The sequence below is a fragment of the Phaethon aethereus genome (genome assembly GCF_964289735.1).
Source record: "Phaethon aethereus genome assembly, chromosome: 1".
Lineage (NCBI taxonomy): Eukaryota > Metazoa > Chordata > Aves > Phaethontiformes > Phaethontidae > Phaethon > Phaethon aethereus.
Genome location: NC_138575.1, coordinates 207,553,010 through 207,570,305, shown reverse-complemented (window position 1 = coordinate 207,570,305; position 17,296 = coordinate 207,553,010). Strand labels below are relative to the sequence as shown.

At 36.0% G+C, this 17,296-nt stretch overlaps 1 protein-coding gene across 1 annotated transcript; it reads right to left on the bottom strand.

Annotated features, from left to right (window-relative positions):
• Positions 1–2,072: 2,072 nt before the first annotated feature.
• On the bottom strand, positions 2,073–14,452 carry ANGPTL5 (angiopoietin like 5; the record flags this gene model as incomplete). Its single annotated transcript, XM_082014223.1, has 8 exons — positions 2,073–2,392; positions 3,624–3,809; positions 4,848–4,968; positions 9,800–9,900; positions 10,774–10,867; positions 11,438–11,541; positions 12,496–12,643; positions 14,354–14,452. 8 exons carry the CDS (start codon positions 14,450–14,452, stop codon positions 2,073–2,075), a joined length of 1,173 nt encoding a protein of 390 aa, XP_081870349.1.
• Positions 14,453–17,296: the final 2,844 nt, after the last annotated feature.

Below are 17,296 nucleotides of genomic sequence, written 5' to 3'. Positions count from 1 at the left end.
CTGACTTTAAGCTCCAGTGTCCATTTGAAAGAGTGATCCTTCAAGCTTTAGTTATCTTTTCAGGCCCATCTCCTCTGTGATTTGTTACTGCCAGCTAATCGAATCAATGCTGACAAAGGAGAGATTAAACCTGGTAATTAAATGTGGTAATATATCTGCCAGTACAGATCTCTGATCTTCATCTTCCACCTTTATTTTTAAGCTGGGATTCTAATAAAGCCAAAAAGAGCCTCAAGGTGTCAGCAGACCCTAGCTCTACACTCAGCATCCACATTCCCTAGTTAGACTTCCTTTCTGCTGGCAGGCTTGGACCTGGTTGTCACAGCAGAGGTCCCACCGTCAAAGTTTGAGGCTTTCATCAAAGTCTCAAATATTTACATGAAATTTAGCCACTGTCATTCTCCAGTAGGATTGTTGTACTGCAGCCTGGGGACTCTTTCTGACATGATAACCTTAATACAGTGACAACATCCAGGCTTGCAGCCAGAATTAATGCTCTTTAAACAATCACATACTGCTCTAATGCTTGTTAATCTTAGTGCAGAAGCTCTTTCATTTTAGTATCTACCTTTATGTGTCTGCTGGGTTGATGTTGCTGGCAGAAAGGGATTGCGTGCCTAATAAGCTTGGAATTGGGGAGTGATGTTCATGCTAACTCTCCACCTGTATTCCAAAGACTACACAGGCAGACAACAAAATACCCCCGTGCTCAAAGAATTCAGTCTCCCCAAGAGTGTGAGCCACCCCCTCTCTCATCCCTCTACAGGGCCTGTGATAGCTCTCTAGCAGAGAGAAACCTTCTGCTTTTAGCAGCTTTTCACATCTGGTTGTTAAGGACTAGTCAAGCATAGAAGAAAAGATATTTTTCTCTCCCTTAACCTTGTGATACATACCCTATCACAAGCTTCATTTCCTCCAGTAGCTACATCTATTGTTGGAAATAAATTCTAAAACATAGTGGTTCTGGACTGATGATGGTTTCTGCTCACTGCATTAATATCTGGTCAAAGTGCAAGACAGCAAATAGCAAACCCATAGAGTTTTTAACTGATTTCATTCCACACATTGCTACAAAGCTGATCTACTGAAACTGAAACAGAGATGAGAAATACAATGCCTAGTTGCTACAGAATAGATGCTAGGTTCCAGAAACACTGCTGTATTGATAATATTCATGTTTTTATTGATATTATTCTAGCTTTACTGACAGAAATCCAAACAATTCACACTTCTTAATTTAAAATGTACTTACACAACTCAAATTGGTTTTGTTCATTACCACATGATCATTCACAAAGTGAATGCCAATAAGAATGAAAAACATAAGATCAGGCCCATATATCCAAAAATTGAAACTCCAAAGATTATATGAAATGTTATACATTTTCTTTGAAAAAAAAGTGTTCATTTGTAGTGAATTGTGAAATAGACAATGGTAGAATAAAAATCTGATTATGAAACACATTGACTGTGAAAATTAAATACAAAACAGACCATAGCTGTTGCGTGTAAGTATCTACTTTACCTGTATAAAAATTGGGCCCTGAGAGTATATAGAACCTTACATATGTGTTGAAATAAGTCAGTGTCATCTTGCCTGATAAGGAATATAGAAAGAAGACCTGATTCTGGAAAATGAACCTAAGGTGAAGAAAAGGTATTTTTCAAAATACAGTGATGGAAATGGCAGGTATATGACTTTTTTAAAGAAAATTTCCTGAAATTTCTTGGCAATTGAGATACGCACAGAAAAACCACATTCAAAAGCCAGCATTACACTCCATTTTATAATCTTTCCACTGGCTCTGAGATTGCATAAGAGGCAGTTGAATAAAAGCTGACAAACACTAAGCTTTATCCGTTTACTGAAAACCCTATTCTTCTTAGGACCTTCTTACTCAAGTGGGAACACTACAAATGCTGACATTTCATAATAAAAATGAGTAACTGTATTATGGCAATATCTAATAAAGTTTTAAGACTGAACTGTTCAAGTGAAAGTGAAATGTTTTTATGATGCAGTGATACATTATCCCACATAATTGCAAGAAGAGATATATTTCTTTCATAGCTTAATGGAAATATGGATTATAGGTTCTCCGAATTTTCATTGAAACGGATTTAATTTTGACTGCTTTATTGTTCGTTGTCCATGTATCCCAGTGAATCCCTGTTGCAAGAAATCTACCTGTGTAGCGATGAATACCATTAAGGTTTGCAAGGCCACACTGATTGAACCACCATCCAGTGTTATCACTGAAGTTACTGCAGCTCTTCACAGGCTGTTCTTTAATAGTGCACATCGGCCTGCATCCGTCATTATCAACATCAAATGTGCTGAAAGGCATTGAATTCTGGTTATCTTCTTTTCTATATCCTCTAAATGCATCACCTAAATACAACAGATAAAACAGAAGGATAAAAGAGTGAGTAATGGAGAAACATAACCTTTCTTACTTGTTGTATACCTCACAAATTTTTCTTCTGAATTTATTAGAAAAGTAGATTTCTCAAAAGTGGTGCAAGAGCACCAAATAATGAGCTGGCAATGTGTTACAGACATAGGAAAGAAAAAGTATAAAATACTGGGATGCATGGAAGAAGTTGAAATTTTATGAAACATCTTTATACTTTTGTTGCTTTTAGAGACACACACTAACTATGAAGGCTTCTGTCCTCAAAGACAGTGGAAGAAAAGATAAAAGAAACTAAAAGTGTTGTTAACTTCAGATTTTCCAGTGATGTGCCCAAAGCCACAGAGTGAGTCATGAAGGAAAATGGAGTTGTTAAAACAAAAAGGTCAGTGACTTCTGGTTCTGTTGTCTTACTAAAGAAATAACATTTCTTACAAATACAGGTAAAGCACCAACATATTTAGAGAGTAACTGTTACATTGGTAATAAGGAACATTCTTGCATATTAGTAAATATGAGGCAAAAAAAAAATTAGAAAAAAACAGTAAGACATGGTGCAGTACTTAACACAAATCTTTGCACATTTGTTGTAGCTATGATATTAAGGGAGGTCTGGAATTGTAAATTAATTTGTGTCTATAGATCAGCCAGGAGCTGTTATATACTGAAGGCCTAATTTGTTCCAGTCGGGTTTCTTTCTCCATCCTTTGTACACCGCTGTCTGGGCACTTCTGAACTAATCAAAGCAATGACATCAGGAACACTTCCACTAACATCAGCAAATTTGGGATGAGATAATGGACGTCTAAAGAATTAGACCATTAGATAGGACCATTAGATAGATATACACAAACACGCACAAAATCCCTTATTTTATATATATTCTGTAGATTTGAATCCATTAAAGTTCCTTTTTTTTCTTTATTAATTTTCTTTATTAAAGGAGTGTTTATTCAATTATTCCATTAAAGACCTTGAAGCAATAGAATAAAATAATTTCTACGTAAAGATTGATGTTGGCATAACCAATCACTACATCAGTAATCATCTACCTGCATAAGTGTTCATTATGCACCAAATAGAGGAAAACAAATTAGAAATAAACATTTTTAAAGTTATCTTAATTAAGTATTACTCTGTTGAATGCATTTTTTCACATTAAGAAAGGGAGCAGCTATCTTTAAGTACTATAAAGAAGGAGGTTCTTACCAGCGTTTCCTGAATAACGCCCCAAATGGATCTTAAAAGAACATGCTTCATCCTCTATCCAAAATCCATCATATGATGCATAGGCGTGCTTGTCATTTTCTGATTCCAAATCCACATAAAGACTAAAACTAGTGGCTTTTTGATTTACTATGTGAAAAATCTTCCTCAGTCCAAGCCAAAATTCCCCTAAAACAGAAATATATAGTCAGTAAACCTCTAGAAACAGAATGTGTAAAAGAAAAAATTGATTCCTCTCATTTTTGTACTTTCCTTCCTGAACCAAGTGTAATAAAAGTTGTCTGATGTCTTTGAAAGACTAATGAAGGTACAGAGTAATCTTCCTACTTTGTTGGGAAATCCATGGAAAGAATTCCCATGTGCACATTATCTTTTTTCTCTGTGACATTTTTAGAAAATTTTCAACATGATAACTTTCAAGTGTTCATCTTCAATATATATGCCTTAAAGACCACAAAAACTGGATGTGCTGAAGATCCACTTGATTAAACAGAATTCAGTACTGTTCCTAAGGGCAATACTGGGAAATGATAAATGATATCATTCTGTGAAATGCAACAAAATTCAAACCCTATTCTTGAGATTTGCTGCCTTGGTAAATCACACCTTTTTCCATGAAAGGTTGCCCCATATGAGCTGCTCTTTTTGGTATAGTTGAAGAGTTGTGTGCTTCCGTTGCACTCCCAGATAAAATCCTGAAAAAGCAGCTGGTTTTAGAATTTCTGGATGAAAGATGTCAGTAAAAAAGTAGTATCACAGTTGTATTGGTATTAGGTACTGAAATATTTCCATTCTGTTTCTAACTTTGTATGCACTGTGGTGAAATAATTACTGATTTTTCTCTGCTTTAAGGAAATATTTCGCAAATGTGATTAAAACCAACTACGGCGCTTTTTTTAAATATGAAAAAAGGGAAAATATAATTTATACATTATTTCAGGAACAAAATATCACAACATTTTAAATGCCTCTTGTGAGACTGAGGATGGGCAATGGCTAAAGACTCTAGTAAGATGATAATCATTATTGAGACGATTACACAATAGATTTGATGAAAAAAACCTTAAGTACAAATAAGAATTTTAAGAAACAAGAACTTTACTCTCCATAACACTAAAGATCCCACACAATTCAGTGGAATGTAACTCACATAAAGACCACAGAAATGTTAGGTCCAAAGCGCTTTAGAGTATTTAAAATTAATACCAGAAAGGTCACCAAATCCATCCAGATATTCAGACCATGTTCTCTGAAATGGAATGATTCCATCAGTTCTTTTCTGAACCACAGTCCATCCACCTCCTTGAAAATCCATGTCACACAGAACCTAAAATAGACATAGATATAATTAGGCATTCTTGAAGCAGCTGTTACGAAGAAAACTTTTTAATTGAATGAAGGTGGACTATGCAGATGTTTTCTAAGCAACACACCTTTCAAGTACCTTAACAAAAAGCTCAAAGAAAATAAAAAATGAAGCTGCAGTGTTTTCTTACATGTTCTTGTTGGACTGCTTGATTTGGATGTTTCCTCCACCTCAGCAGAAACTGTTGTGTGCAAATGTCTGTTCATATCAGATATAATAAATAAGACTTGATAAATGTTAGAAGCAACATGCAATGTCATGTATTAATCATGTAAAATATTACAGATACAGGCACTAACACTGAATATGCCTTTATTTCAGCGAAGCAAAATAGACACAACTTGTTACATGTTCTCCCTCACTGTCACACCTTCTTCCCCAGAAATACTGTGTTTTTGATGCCTGGGAAATGTAGAGCCCTTAATAAAGGTAAGGTAATGGAAAAAGTGACAGCAATAACCCAGTATATAATAATTTATGCTGCAGCAGCAAAAATCTCTACATAAGAAGGGGCCCCAATCCAGGGAGGTCCCAATGTGAACATTCAACGGCCTGCAACTGAGCAGTCCCACTGAATTCATAACATCAACTCTCAGATTTATGAGTCTTTATGAGTCTTCGCTAAAATTTGTGCCCAATGGCATGTCAAGTGGCAGTGGTCCAGCTGCCCTCTGCTCTGCTATGGGATATCACATTATGTGGCACATTTTCTCCTCAGCCCATTTAACTTTAGACACATAATTGAGTTCCCTAAGCTAGGTACCTTATTGCCCTCGTGTCCCCTGTAATCCCCCTTACAGAGAGAAATGTGCATTCATAGTGTGGCTCTGGGAAACCAAGATCTAAATCACCCTCTGCAGATGTCAGTCACCTCCACTGTCTACAGAAAGGGCCCCTAGACCTTTGGCTGCTCCATAGGGATTGCAGCTCAGTGCCTAAAGTTAAGTGGAATGTGTCCAGGACACTCTGGGTATTTGTCAAGTATGTCCCCAGTGCCAGAGCTTGGCTAGTTCTAACTGGGATTAGAAAGCCCGGGCACCCTAATGTAGGTAGGTGCATATTGCACATTAAATACTGCACCATCCTGTTCAAAGGAGTTCTAAGGAATATTATGCATAATTAGTGCTTAAAACCAGAGGCTCATTTGTTAAGTGTCTCCCAGTATGACTAATATCAGGAGAATTAACCTGGATAATGTTTATAGCTATGGAGCCATTAAACTACTTGTGATAAGAAAAGTAATTTCAAAGTATAATGTTGGCTATCAGTAAATCGTAACAGTAAGCAGACGCACGAGTGGTGGAGTAAAGTAGGAATTTTTTGCTCATGTTACAGGGATGTACACAATGAAACATGTTTCAGAACAGAGAGATTTGCAATCTTAGCCAGTTGCTAAAAGTAGAGTCTAGATGGAAGTCCATTTAAGCCTCAAAAATTGTGGCAATTTGAGCTTTATATGTTGCACCCCCAGTGCCTGTACCAGCCAGATATTTTTCATGAAAGCAAAGACTTGTTCCTTGGCAGGAACACATCAACATCATATTCAGAACCTTTGTGACTTAAAAACATCTTCTCTATGAACAAGAAAGCAACAGGACAGAGCTGCAATGTGATCCAATACAACTTGGGGAATCTTGGTCTTCAGGTAAGTCAATGCCATTGGATGCTTTGAGCAATCCTTGCAAGACAAATACTGAATGAATCACAGTGAGGGTCATGTGCGTGAAAGAAAATTATGGGCTTTATTCCTTGGAGAGTCATATGCTTATTTCAGTCACCCAAGGAGGGTGGAACTGGAACAAAAAGAAACACAGAAGATTCCAAAATTAATATTTAGATGCAAATACCTACAACTCATTAAAAATAATCCCATTGCCTCATCCACTGTCTTGAGAAGCTGATTGCATACTTGGCTACTCCTCTCACTATGAGTCAGAAATACAAAGAGGAGCCCACTTGGTCACAACATCAATCTTCAGCCCAATATAAATCAGTGGGAGTGCTGATAATTCTCAGAAGGAGCAGATTTGGTTCTACATGAAAGGTCATCAGCCAATTAGATATGGCACCAAAACATATACCAGCTAAGTAAAAATATGAGAGAAATACACAAAAAACAGTCATTACTGTGTAGTTCCTTAATCCCTTATATGATAGAAATGATGCAATTTTCTTTCTTAAAGCCTTATAATAGTTTACAGCTTGTTCTGTGTCTCATAGTATGCAACGTATGAGGGGCATGACTGTGCCAGGTACAATTTAAATTAAATGAGCAGGAGGGTGCTTCTACTGAATATTTCTTCCCTTTCCATCTTTAGTGTGTATAAGAGGTACATTCCAAACAACCGTTTAGTTTGTCTGGCCCACCTTAGAAATACCATTGATCTAAATTTACTCATTTTAAAATGTATCAGAAAGTGATCATGATTCACTTTTCCAAAAGTGAAAATGGTTTTAATTGCGTCATGTTTGAATGCATAGAAAAAAAGCCCATTTGGGACTAATTTTCTGAGATGACGAGAACCTGCCACTAGCACTGAAACTGGATATTTTTAGACCTCCTGGAATTCAGGTTTCAATTAGCCCAAGTTAAGTATCAAAATCTATACTCACTTTTGAAAGCATGAGGTTTCAGACATGAAAACATGAGAACAGGATCAAGTTGTCTAAAGCTACCTGGTATTTTTATGCAAATGTTTCTAAAGACATTTTGGTTTAGTTTCGGTTACATTTAAAGGGCAGCTTGTTGCTGAAAAGGTCCTCACTGAAATAAATTGTTTCATGCTGGCTTTGTTTTCTGTTTTTTAGTTTCTTACTATTGTTTTCTGCCTCTTTGTATTTTTCTTATTTTGCTAGTCTGCAGAACTTCCAGAACTCTTGCCTATTAGCCCCTTAAAATGCATTACAATTTCTTGCTTATGTTTTAATGTCCTTATATTTTTGTTCATCTATGATTTCTCTTGTACCTTTCTTATGCTTCAACACATGGAAGAATTTGCATTAAACAGTTTTCCTTAAAATAACATTCATTATGAAACACACATCTTTTAGATATTTTTCTCCGAGAACTTTTTGGCACTATCTTTTCAGTTCTGTGTAACATCTACCAGACAAGAAATGAGACACTCACTCCATGAGTGCAGGCCTTTCGTCTCATTGTTTATTGTTACCTTGTGCTTTTAATCAAAATATTATGATTTTTCCTTTTGTTTCATGTTCTCCTGAAGGAACATTTCCACTCATGTAACTGATTCTCAGATTCTGGCAGTAACTTTAAATGTGGAAAGGTGTCAAAAATACTTTTGAAGTGAAAGGAACTTTATAATTTCAGATTTATTTGCCAAAAGCTGTAAGTGAACTGAGAAATCACTTTTCTCACATAGATCTGTCATACCATCTCTCAGGAAAAGTAATCTGGGTGAGGTATGAATATTTCCTCGGTGGAACCCTCCACAATCCAGACGAAATTCTGAAACTGATGCAATTTATGCTATGGTTCATCCAGTGGTGAGGCAGGCAGCATTTTCTTCATACTATAGATATGGTTGGTCTGTGAACACTTCTACCTGTCTCTGCCTTCCTTTTACCTGGAAGGAACTTGCGGATCTTTCCTCTGAGCTCGCTGCATTGTATAAAGAGAATGACAGGTTTTTCTATCAGGGGTCTGCAAAACCATATTCATTTTTTCTTTTGAGATCCCAGCATACTTCTGAAGCCTTCTCATAACCAGTTCGAGCTCTTCTTTTTTTTGTAGCATTTTGTAGGGTTCCAATTGGCTAGAGATAAAGGGATTCCTCCTTCCTTTGTTGTATATAAAGGAAGACTATAAAGTTAGATCCTAAATTTTGCAATTTATTAGCTGGCTTAAGCTCTACATTTTTTCTCCAAAAACTAATGACCCTAGCTTGTACTGCAAAATTAAAGGTTTGAAAGTGCCATATCTGTCTTTCCACTATGCATAAGGACTTCCCTAAGTAAAACAGCCCGAAATGGAAATGAACAGACAAAACAAAGTATTCCTTGTGTTTGCATGGATCTGAATGTCCTGAGCCTGAGGAAATTAACCCAAAACTCTCTTAGCTGAGCACTCTAACTCTGAGCAATTACAGAAAATGCAGGTGGTGATAGGAATCATGACTGCTGCAGTTCATGCTGAATTCCATCCTTTTTCCTTTGTCTTAAGAATATATATCCTGCAAACTGGATATGAAGACTAAAAGTTTAGATGCCTCTCTGCCTCAAGACTGAGTTATAATGATGCTCAGACAAGAGCTAAGCACCTATTCCTCAAACTGATATACATCTGCACCTATAGTTAGATACCTATACAATATCATGGTCCAAGCTATAGGTATCTGCAGAATCACCTCTCAAGAGAAGGCAATAGTATACAGTCAACCAGCAGAATAATTCAAAAAGCAAAAGGTCACATTTTAGGATCCAAATAGATCAGACACTTGGCTCCTCAATTTTCCATCTCTGAAATAGAAAAGAACAGCACTTCTCAATGTCCAAAAGGGATGCTGGAAAATATCTTGGGTTTTCCTCTTTGGCATGTTTTTCACCATATATGAAAACTGATGGTGGGATCTTATGACAGAGATTAAATTTCTTTGTAGAAAATGAGAAACTCGTCAAAGTTGTAGTAATGGCAGACACATCTAGATTATTTAATACATTTCTTACTAATCTGTTGAGAAATTGTCAAGGAAAACACTTCAAATGTATTGAATATATTCTAAGTACATCTTTTCAAGCAAAGTGTGACTATCCTGAAAGATAAATTTATTACCTCAAAAGGATAATTTGATCCTTCTGGATGGATAATGTACAGACCAGTTGGAGTTTTTGAAACTGAACCAATGGTATCTTTAATATCAGTGCAATCCAACCCTAGAGAACAAAGAATTTTATGAGGTTCATTAGCAAAATATGTTTAAAATAATCAAATACATCTTAAGCACAGAGCATTACTTTTCTTGGTAGCATATGAATGGTCTCAAATAGTGTTTTCTTGTCATGCAAACTTTAAAATCATGTTTTGTCGTGAATGTACCTTATAAATGAAAATTCTATGAACTCCATTAAGATCAGAAATAAGCATAAATTATATTTTATAAAGAAAGTTCTTTCTAATCCTAACTGGTACGATACTGAAATTAAAAATTATGTAACTGGGTTTTATTTTACAGATTTTGTTTAGGTAACACTTGTACTAAGTAAAAAGATGTATTATATGGGGAAGGATGTCTTTTTCCTGCAAATATTTGTATTTATACTTCTAAAAGCATTTATATCATAACATATACATTTAAAACCCTTTGCTTCTAAGTGTTAAGCCAGGTTTCTCTTAAACACACTCAATCAAGCAGTTTCTATGGCCAGTAGGTCTGCTCAGAGTTTCCTTTAGTTGGGATGGATACTACAAAGAAGATTAACTGTCCAATGTTCAAGTGACTTCAATCTCATTTGAAGAAGGTTATTGCAAATGCTTAGCACACTTTATTTCATTACAAAACAAAGTGCCATTTAGCAAAATCACACCTCTTATGAACAGGATATCCAGAATTATCAGTTGAAAAGGATTTAAAGCAGTCTTTATGATGGCACTCTTAACAGTTCACAAATTTTCTAGAGTTTATTTGTGCATACTAACACAGAATAACTGTAAATGTTATAATTGCTTACCTTTGCTTTAATTAGTTCTTTGGCAAGGTACAAAGATAAAAAGGGAAGAGGTCAAGACTAAATGCAAAAAATACTTACCATGAGATTGAACTGCTTTGTAAGGAAGTGGATCCAAATGCTTTCTCAAAACTTCTGCGTTCAAAAGAAGTAGTCTGTTCATGAGTTCGTTCACCTGTAAATTCAAATGAAAGACCTTTAAATGGTTGCAGTGAGGAATTTTATATTCTAAAGTTGTTCTTTTTGTCTCCTGGTGAATATAACCTGAAGTTAATTTTTGTGATGTGTTACTGATTCATACCTTCATTATGTGAATTGGTCCAACTTTTAATTTTTGCATCCAAAATCATTCTTAGGCACAATTCCATTTAATTCAAGAAAAGTCCTTCATTTTGATTGAGGCTTTTTATCTCTACTGAGTGAGTGCACAGTCTTTGTAAACTACTGTCAGAGTTAATGATAATATAATACACTATACTATATGACAGGACTGCAGATAGGAACCAGTGTGGAGGAGTGGTCCATCGCTTGCCCTACTGCCATGTATACCACTAAGTTATGGACCAGGTGGTGCTAATCACTCCTCGCAGAAATGGAACTCACACCTTACCCAAGGTGCAAGGAATGGCGATAGACTGTAATTCTATGGTTTAAATGACAACATAAGTGCTTAATTTTCCTCAGTTAGACAATAGCTGTAGTGCTAAATAATAAATAAAAATCTGTACGATGAAGAAAAAAGTACCTGATTAGAAAGGTAATCCAAAGAAGACTGTTGATCATCCATCATGTTTCTTACCAGTTTTTTTGTACTTCTTGCATATTCAACAAGAGAGTTCTGCAAATTTCCTTGAAAAGAAATATGTTCATCCACTTTGTTATCATAAATCTAGAAATATTCTTGACTGAATAATGACACATTTATTTATGATACCTAAATGACTATTGAAGGTGTTTACCCTGAGGGTACCTAGAAGTGAAATTAAAGTAGTACAGAGACCACAGATTAAATCCAAAGGTGCTAAGAACCTCAGCCTCACTGGTTGTAGTGAAGACATCTTAGAAAGAGATGGCTCTTCTTAAGGTTTGAAGAAAAATTTCATCTTATCTGTGGGCAACTTGGATAACCAGTTAATGGATACCACAGAAATACAAATGCAATTGATAAAAGACAAATACATAATGTTTTCTGTCATCCTACATTTACTCATTCACTCTGCTACTTACTCATGCTCCTGTTTTTTGCCTAAATATAGGCAAAAATGCTAAAAATACAAAAAATTAGCCTTGTCAGGTAGTTAATAATACATATTAAAAATCATATGGGAACGACAAAAACTTTGACAATTTTTTCTGATGCTGACTAGCTCATTTGCTGTGTAGTTTGTCAAGGCAGTGAACAGAGAACGTCCTGTATATATATCTATAAAAGGCAAGCTGAAGTATAGATTTCCTCCCACTTAACTAACTCCCACGTCCTTTCTAATGGAGAGAGCTACCAACATTCACAGACTTAGAGTGGCTGAGCTGCTGCCTGGATTTGCCTGTCCTCAGCAGTGATTATGAAGAGAGATTAGCACGATTACACTCTTAACTTTGTGACACTAGCTGCACCCCAAAACCACAGCACCCCAAATTTTCTGAGCAATACTCAGCCTGGGCAGCAGGGTCAAAGGCTGTCACGTGTGCTCAAGAAGATTAAAAAATACATTAGCACAGCGTAGCGTAGCATAGCGTAGCGTAAGATTGCATAGCACGGCATTGCATAGCTTGTTGCTGAGAGTATTCTTTATGAATACATACTGCACATGTAATGTTTTTCCCCTCGTAAAATTTTAGCTTGAACATCACATGGTACAAGGCATTGTTCTTTTTGTTTTGAAATATCTGCAGATACATTTTTCTCTTCTGCCTTGAGTGGTTCCTCCAGAGCTCCAACATTCCTTGTGCCCTGTTGTACCAAACAATGGAGGGGGAAATAAATTGATCATAAAGCATATATAAAATAGCTCAGTCTGCCAAAATGAAGTAGAATACTCCATGGATCGTCCTTCAAAACCTGTTTTTTTAAAGCTTTATCAAGCGATAATCGACAGAGTTGAGACCAAGGCCCATTAGTTGTCTTCTCCTTAGCCATACCTCACAAGAGAAAGAGAGTGTGAGGTGGAAAGAATAACCTCTATTAATTTAAAAAATACCACCAACTTTGCTGGTAAAGTATTTTCCTGTGAGTACTGTGAACTGGAGGCAAGAACTTGCAACTCTTGCATTTAAGAAGCTCTCATTTTAGGAATCAACACACGCAACAGATGTCTCAAATGCTAACAAAGTTATTTTCACTGGAAAGGAGCAGGCTTTTGGATTTACCACATATTAGCAAAACACTTTCACTCTTGAAAGTCCCTAAATTAATTACTTAGACTCTGATCATGCAAATACTTGCACAAGTTATTAATCTATGCATATACACACAAGCAGTCCCAAGCAGATTTGTAGACAAACCCAACACTAAAAAAAATATTTTAAATGCTCTTACAGAGGAAAGAATAAAGGAAAACTATTCACAGGCATACAATTATCTGAAATAGTAACAATAAAAGCATTGGTAAAAGTAGTTACACTTATTAATGTTTTTTTAAAATAATATTTTCATACTTAGTATTTTTTCTTCCACGGCACCATTTGATATAAAATAAGGGAATGCCTCTGACTCATCACTTAAAGAAATGCTAGAAGTAATTCCTGAAATCTGTGTCATTGTAAATAGACTAAGAAACATATTTTCATTTGAGTCTTTGGTTTTTAATTCCATAATCTCAGCAAAGCATTGTAGTATGCTGTATTTTCAAATGAAAATAGGACCTTTAGAAACTTAAAGATTTTAATGAAAAAGAAAACTTATTTAGACTTGAATAGATCTTCAACGTAATTGTTCTCCTTTCTCCAGGTTTCTCTTTCTGGTATTGGCACTACACTGGCAAAGCACTGAACAGGTTTTTTTCCTGGTTTTTGCTTTTAAAAAGTGAAAATAAAAATTACATAAAACTGTTAACAAGGAGGTTTTACAAAAAAAAGATTTCTGAATTATTAATGTAATTGCATTCTCTGTCTGGAGATAAATGCTAGCGAACTAAAAGAATATGTTTCTTTAATTTTGTAATAAGCAAAAAATAAAGGAAGAAAAACCCTCTAAGAGTTATAAATAGATCACTTGAAATCATGGGTTGTTCCAGGGCTTTATCAATCACAGCTACTTACCAGACGTTCAATTAAATACTATCAAGCAATATTTATTTTTTGTAATCAATATTTATTCTTAACAAAAGCCAACATAAGACAGGCAATTAAATCTGACCTCAGCAATTCAAGCAAAAACTGTGACTCTGCCAAAAACAATAGTTACTCTGCATTTACAGTCATGCAGATGAGTTTAAAAATATGGCCTAACAACTGAGCTGTGATGAAGGACATTAAGACAAAAATGTTCTAATATACTAAATTCCTACAGTTTCTGTGTAGTTTCTTTTCTCTACCTGAAAATACCTGATTCTTCTGTATTTTTGTATCTATCCTGAATAAAGCAAAAACATCTCTCACTCTCCTGAGAAATCATTTAGTTACATTCATTATCTTATCTAAGCAAAGTAATGTAAAATCTTACCTTAGATGAACAAGGCTTGACATTACTTATGACAGCTTCTCCTAAACTGAACAAAAAAGTATTAAGACAAATCAGTGAAGTTGCCCTAAAGCAGTTCATCTTTTACTTGAAGAAATGAAAACGTTTTGAGGGGTTTCAAATTTCCGTGGAAAGGATTGTACGCTATGAAGTCCTGAGCTAACTATTTGGGAATGTCTACAGCACAAAAAGCAGCCAACACATCACTCCTTTAATGCCTGGATTTAATAAACCACATTTCAATTCCACAGCAGATTTTATATACTACTGCCTCTATCCTGAGAGCAATTACTGCTTATCACCTTTACATGACACATCGAACATACATATTTTCATCGTGATAAAACTGTGACAGATTTTCTTATATGCTGTTTTTGAGCAGTGGTATATATTTGATATTGAGTAGTCTGGGCTACTTGGAAAAAAAAGCAAGTATTAATCGATGTTTTCATCTTTCTACACAGATTTTTACCATTAAAATGAAGGCATTTACACTGGTGTGGTGGCAATGCACTAGAACTGGCTGTGGAAGCAATTTTAGAATACGGCCCAAAAACGAATTCTAAATGGAAAACTGAAAAATATTACTTTAAAATAATATTTTGTGTTACGTTGAAAATTGTTTACTGGGAGGACAATAGCAGTCTCTTGGTCTCACTGGTAGCCCATCCTTAGGAACAGAAGTATTGATAGTGGGGCAACCATTCAGATACAATGATTTTTACCCCTGAAAAATGGCAAAGTATGAAAGAATGTCCTGAAAAAGAAGAATAAATGTAGTCCACAGAAACTTAATTAAAGCTATATAGCAGGCACTTACAGTTTTCACACACTCAGATCCACTATTTTTGTATCTTAACAACTGGATCTGACATTTTAACCAAAAAGCAAATTATTTGGAAAGTTTATTTGGAAAGTTCATACAGGTCCAACAGATTCTCAACTCCTCACACATATTAGAGAATTCAAGTTGGCTGAATAAACAAAACCTCTTCTTCTAACGTACCACTGGGAGATAGACTGTCTAGAGGATCATCAGAATGCACTGTTCAACATCACCTTACACTGGTAGAGCCAGCCAGTGTTCCAAATTCGTCTGGATACTGTGGTTCATCTCCATCCCTGTCTAAAGTTGGAATGCACTGGAAATAGCTTTTGCTACAAGGAGATTTGAAAGCATTTGGGGGGGGGAGTTAACACAGCTTTAAATCCAGATTTTAATCCTTTTTTTAATCCAATGTTTTATTTCAAAATTAATAGCTAAAGGGCATGAAGAACCTGCACCTGGCCTCTTCCTGAGAGGAGCACATTCAACTGCCTGTGAAATCTTTAACAACTTTGGTTCTTCAGTATCTCTCAAAAGAAAAAAAATTAATCTGTTCTAAAGTAGTGCATGGCACATTATAGTTTTCCAAGATAAGAGTTACTAGAATTTAACTAGTGTATCAGTTGCTGCTCTCTTAAAAAGATGCAGGTTGTGATCCATAGTACAGTCTCAGGGAGGTAAGAAGGTTGAAAAGATTTTCACAGCTATCTGTATATGATGTTAAGATGGAATAAACCCTTTTTATTCCTCTTCCTATGCACAGAAATAGGAACAGAAGACAAATTTCAGGAAGGAATGGTTAAAATAGTCAGAACCTTGGCTGAACTCCTTCTCCCGTGCAGTTGCCTACATAGTTAAGCTGAAGCTTGGAGGAAAGCTTAAAGGGTATTAGCAGGTTAATCCCCCCTGAAACAAGAAGGAAAGAAAAAATGTGTTTCTGCAGCAGCATAGCTATGCTCCAGCCTTCAAATAAGATTTGTAATAAATTCAGAATCTGTCTCACAAAGTTTTAAGGGCTGATCTTTACTTTTCACTGGAATATCAGTCTCCAGCCCACAGTAAAATTTATGAAACTTCTTTCAAGCCAGCTGCCAGAGTGGGACCTTCCCTTTTATAACCACGTGAGATCAGGCTGCTTGCTGTCCCAGAGTAATCATACCGTTCTGAAATACATGGTCCTCAGCTAGTCACCTTCTTGTCCCACAGCCTGAAAGATCTGAGGTTACTCACTGGGAGAAACACCTAATAAACCTAAAAGAAGGCTATGAAAAAGTAAAAAAAAAAAAAAAAAAAAAAAAAAAAAGGGAGGAAATTTGAGAAGGTATCTAAGGCAAAGCTGTGAGTGGGACTGGATAAGATCAAAATGTGCAACAAGTCTAAAGGTCAAATTCTGCCAGCCTGAATTGACCATGATCTTGAATCTTCCTAGGTGTGACATGGGCTCAAATTCTGCAGTTGTTTCCCAGCTCCGATTCAGTCCCCTTTGGGTGACTTGTTCTCCATATTGATAGAGCCTTCTACCGCATGCTGGATGAAACACAGCATCTTATCAGGCAAACTGGGATTTTAAGAGTTTCTGAGGGTTGAAAAGTACATGGGAAGTACCATCTCGAGGTAGTAAAGTGACAACCAGTCTTCTACTTGCAACATGGAAGAGTTCAGATTGGGTGAAGAGGTGGATTTGAGGCTGGTATTATGAAATATTTTAGGGTCATCTTCTCAACTGTGATAACCGGGGTGCTATAAATGGTAAGCACATTTGGCAACTTGAGCATCGGTGGTCTTGACTGTAAAATGGTAACACCTACTTCACAAGCTCTGCTACAAATGGAGGGGGGGGGGAGTTGTGGAGAAAAGTATTTTATGAATGTCAAGTACTATTTTTACCCTGCTAGTCAAAGACGTAGAACAGCTGCACACTGAAAAAAGAGAAGAACTGGTTTAAGCTCAAACACAACAACCAAGAAACGTCTTGCCAGGAAATCACCAAGGCATTTAGCCTTCTGCCGACAACTCATCCAAGGTATGGCAGTATCCCAAGACAACACACCCTGCCTTGTCTGAAAAAAAAAAAGTTTTTCAGTCTTAAGAACAAATCA